General features: G+C 38.1%; 1 protein-coding gene across 1 annotated transcript; it reads left to right on the top strand.

Moving 5' to 3' along the window:
* Positions 1-572: 572 nt before the first annotated feature.
* Positions 573-1,643, top strand: LOC131430859 (trypsin-1-like). The gene is made up of 2 exons (XM_058596089.1): positions 573-693; positions 752-1,643. Exons 1-2 carry the CDS (start codon positions 639-641, stop codon positions 1,513-1,515), a joined length of 819 nt encoding a protein of 272 aa, XP_058452072.1. The 5' UTR covers positions 573-638; the 3' UTR covers positions 1,516-1,643.
* The last annotated feature ends 1,614 nt before the right edge of the window (positions 1,644-3,257 follow it).

Here is a 3,257-nt window from a genome sequence, read left to right on the forward strand (position 1 = left end):
ACACTATATTACATCTATGAACATGTAAAAATATTTTTTGTGTCTGCATCGATGTAAACTTTAGCTTAAAATAACTGTCAAGTTAATAATATGACTTATCTTTACATGCTTTGAAATGTAAATTTATGTAAACTACGACGCTTATTTTACGTGCATCTTCAAAGACGTATATTTATACGATTTTTTCTAAGTTAGTACTTTAGTCACTTTGCTTTGTATTACCGGTACCCTTCTCATGAGGATTTGTTAATGCAATTTGCTAGCGGAATTATTCATCCTATGTAACAGAGTCTCTAATTGCTCTGAAGCAAAATTTGTACAAAAATTCTATATAAGTTGCAAACAGGAATTTTTAACAGCTTGTTCTTAAAGGTTATTATGTATATCTCGAGTATTTAAAAAACACGATTTACTATCACACATTATGGCAGTTCGTATATTCGTCTCAGAACACTTACTTGAACATTTGAAGATATACTTATCATCAGCTCCCAAATACGATTTAACCGTTTATCAACAGTCCTAATCTCTTTCAATTTCCCAACTATAAACATCATTATCCAATCAATTGATGATACTACAATCAGACGGGTATAAATGATTGCAAGGCTTGACTTAATCACAGTACATCCGTAACCATGAAACTGTTGGTACTTCTGGCTTGTTTGCTAGCTGCCGTTTCGGCTGCTCCTGGTACGTATTGTGATACCGTTTCCATGGGAAATTGTTGTACCTAATTTTTTATTTTTAGGAAAGGATCATTACGAGCTTGCTCGCGGAGGTCGTGTAGTTGGTGGTGTTAATGCGCTGCCCAACGAGTTCCCGAGCATCATCTCCCTGCAACGTTTGATCCTGACGGCATCTGCTCACATTTGCGGCGGTACCATCCTCAATGCACGCTGGGCTATGACTGCCGGTCACTGTATCACGGAATCACCCGAAAATGCACGTTTCGCTATTTGGGCCGGAGCTCATGATATTACTGTGGCCGAAACTAACAGACAAGTTATCAACGTTGACGAGTCCATCGTCCATCCTGATTATCTTGGTGGAGTCAATCCTTCAGATGTAGCTGTTCTTCGTTTAGCCAGCGCTCTCGAACTGAATGAATTCGTACAGCCGGCTCTCCTTCCTGCTCAAGACGATCTCGCCACCCCTGGACCAGCAACTCTTGCCGGATGGGGTAGTACTTCAACTGGAAGTGTTCCTTCTATGCCTGCCATTTTGCAGAAGGTTCAGAAACCAATCATTTCATACGATGCCTGCGAAGAAGCCAATGGAGGACCAGGTAATACCCCACTAGGACCGACAAATGTTTGCACGGGACCATTGACCGGTGGAATATCAGCTTGCTCCGGAGACTCCGGTGGCCCACTGTTCCTTATCGATGGTGGTGTACAGACACAAGTCGGTATCGTTTCCTGGGGATGGATACCATGCGGTAGCGTCGGTCGTCCATCTGTGTACGTTGGTGTTGCCAGTTATCGTAGCTGGATTGATTCACAGATCGACTAAGTGAGAGTCAGTTGTTTAAGTAGTTGAATGAATGTTAGATGTTACAAAAAATAGCCTTGTTGTTCTTTGCAAAATCAAAAGACGAACGTCGTTGTATTTCCCTTTTTAATAAGAAATTTCAAAAACAATGCTTGACTTCTAGCTACCCACAATCCTACAGATTCGTTTAAAAACATTTTCAAAAACTATCCCCACTACTGTTAAATTAGAACTATTGCGACTAGGGACTTCCTTCCCTTTCGGCAGTATCTCTTTGCACGATTCGCCTTCGTTAAAATGGATACCAGTGACAATCATGCAAGTCACTCAGGGCGATTATTATTCAGCTTATACATAAACGATCTCCATACTCTCATAACATTGAGAAATGAGATCTGTATTGGTTCCAGTCTATTGTTACAGAAATCCTTCTGTCTTACAATTATTAAAAACTTCATATTGCTGGAAAAAGAGGAAATGATGATCGATTTATCTTACTATTATCGTTGAATGAACACGTCTTTTATAGCGAATAAGTATTGTAGATTTGATTTAAATATCAAGAACTTTTTCCTTCAGCTCGAGTATAGTGAGAGGAGTTGGTTTAAACAGAAAAAATATTCCAAAATTATCAATAGGATATTTTGAAATATTTATTTTGCTATTAATTGTTCGAAGTCAACCGGCTAACTTTTTCAAGGCTTTTCGATCTTTCAATGTCTTATTTCATCAAATCTTTTTTATTTTGCTATCCCATATTTAGACTGTTTTTCTACAACTATTCACTTTAAGAAGTTAACGAAAACAAATAGCTTTTTTATGACATACTTTGTTGAAATTAATGTCTTGTTTCATAAACCATATGTCGCATATTCGGACCCGAATCTGAAGGAAGAATCAGTAAGTTGGAAGCTCTGACCATACCTAAAAGTACGGGTGAGCTTTGGTCAGTTGCTTAAAATAAGCGTGGAACTTTTGGCAACATGGAACTTGGAATCACAAAAGCAGTCAAAATGATTGCATTGAAATTGAAATGCAGCCAAAATTAGATATTCTAGTACTTGTAGAGTTAGTGTAGCGATGTATTCCAGAATCGGCTTAGAAATTTGTTTAGTTTCGTCGTGTAAACCTTCAAGTGTGGATAATTCCGGTAAAAACAGGTTGCTCAGAATGGCATTTCGGTTCTCCAGGGGTAATAATAAATTCTTTACCTCTGAGAATATTGTTGGATTTTTAGTAAAGTCTTAAATCAAATATTGTCTTTGTACTAATCTAACACCAGCACGTTACCAAAACCATTCAAAAAAGCTTCTCTCTTCCATGGGATCACTGAAAAGCCTCTAAAGGCACTAGTATCGTTAAATGCGTCCATTGATCGTTCCTGTTTCTGTAGCTCCTGCATTTCACTCGTCGTTCCAGACGTAAAGGCCACTCCAAAATGTTCTGTAATCGCAAAAAATGATTATGATTCCTTATAGTTCACTCCTTTTGTTTCGTTTTGATAGCCGATTGTTGTTTATGTGTTTTATATCAAATGAACGATTTTTGTTGTCTCACAAAACAAGGAAACCAAAGAAAGGTTCATAAATGTTGTAGGGTTAGGTTCCTTCAGACTACACCATTCAATATTGGTTTCGGAATTCCGTGATTACCAAAACTCCATTGTCGATTAAGTACACAGCCGCAGATTCTCCAACGCGGTTACACAGGACAATGCCAAAAATATATATGAAATGGTTTTGATACTTTCTTTCACGTGGCAC

The sequence above is a fragment of the Malaya genurostris genome, chromosome 2 (genome assembly GCF_030247185.1).
Source record: "Malaya genurostris strain Urasoe2022 chromosome 2, Malgen_1.1, whole genome shotgun sequence".
Taxonomy (NCBI): Eukaryota; Metazoa; Arthropoda; class Insecta; order Diptera; family Culicidae; genus Malaya; species Malaya genurostris.

Excerpts from the sequence above, each read along its gene's own strand:
- LOC131430859 (XM_058596089.1), top strand. The coding sequence starts at position 639 with ATGAAACTGTTGGTACTTCTGGCTTGTTTGCTAGCTGCCGTTTCGGCT. Across the intron at positions 694-751 it reads TGCCGTTTCGGCTGCTCCTG|GAAAGGATCATTACGAGCTT; the intron begins GTACGTATTGTG and ends TTTTATTTTTAG.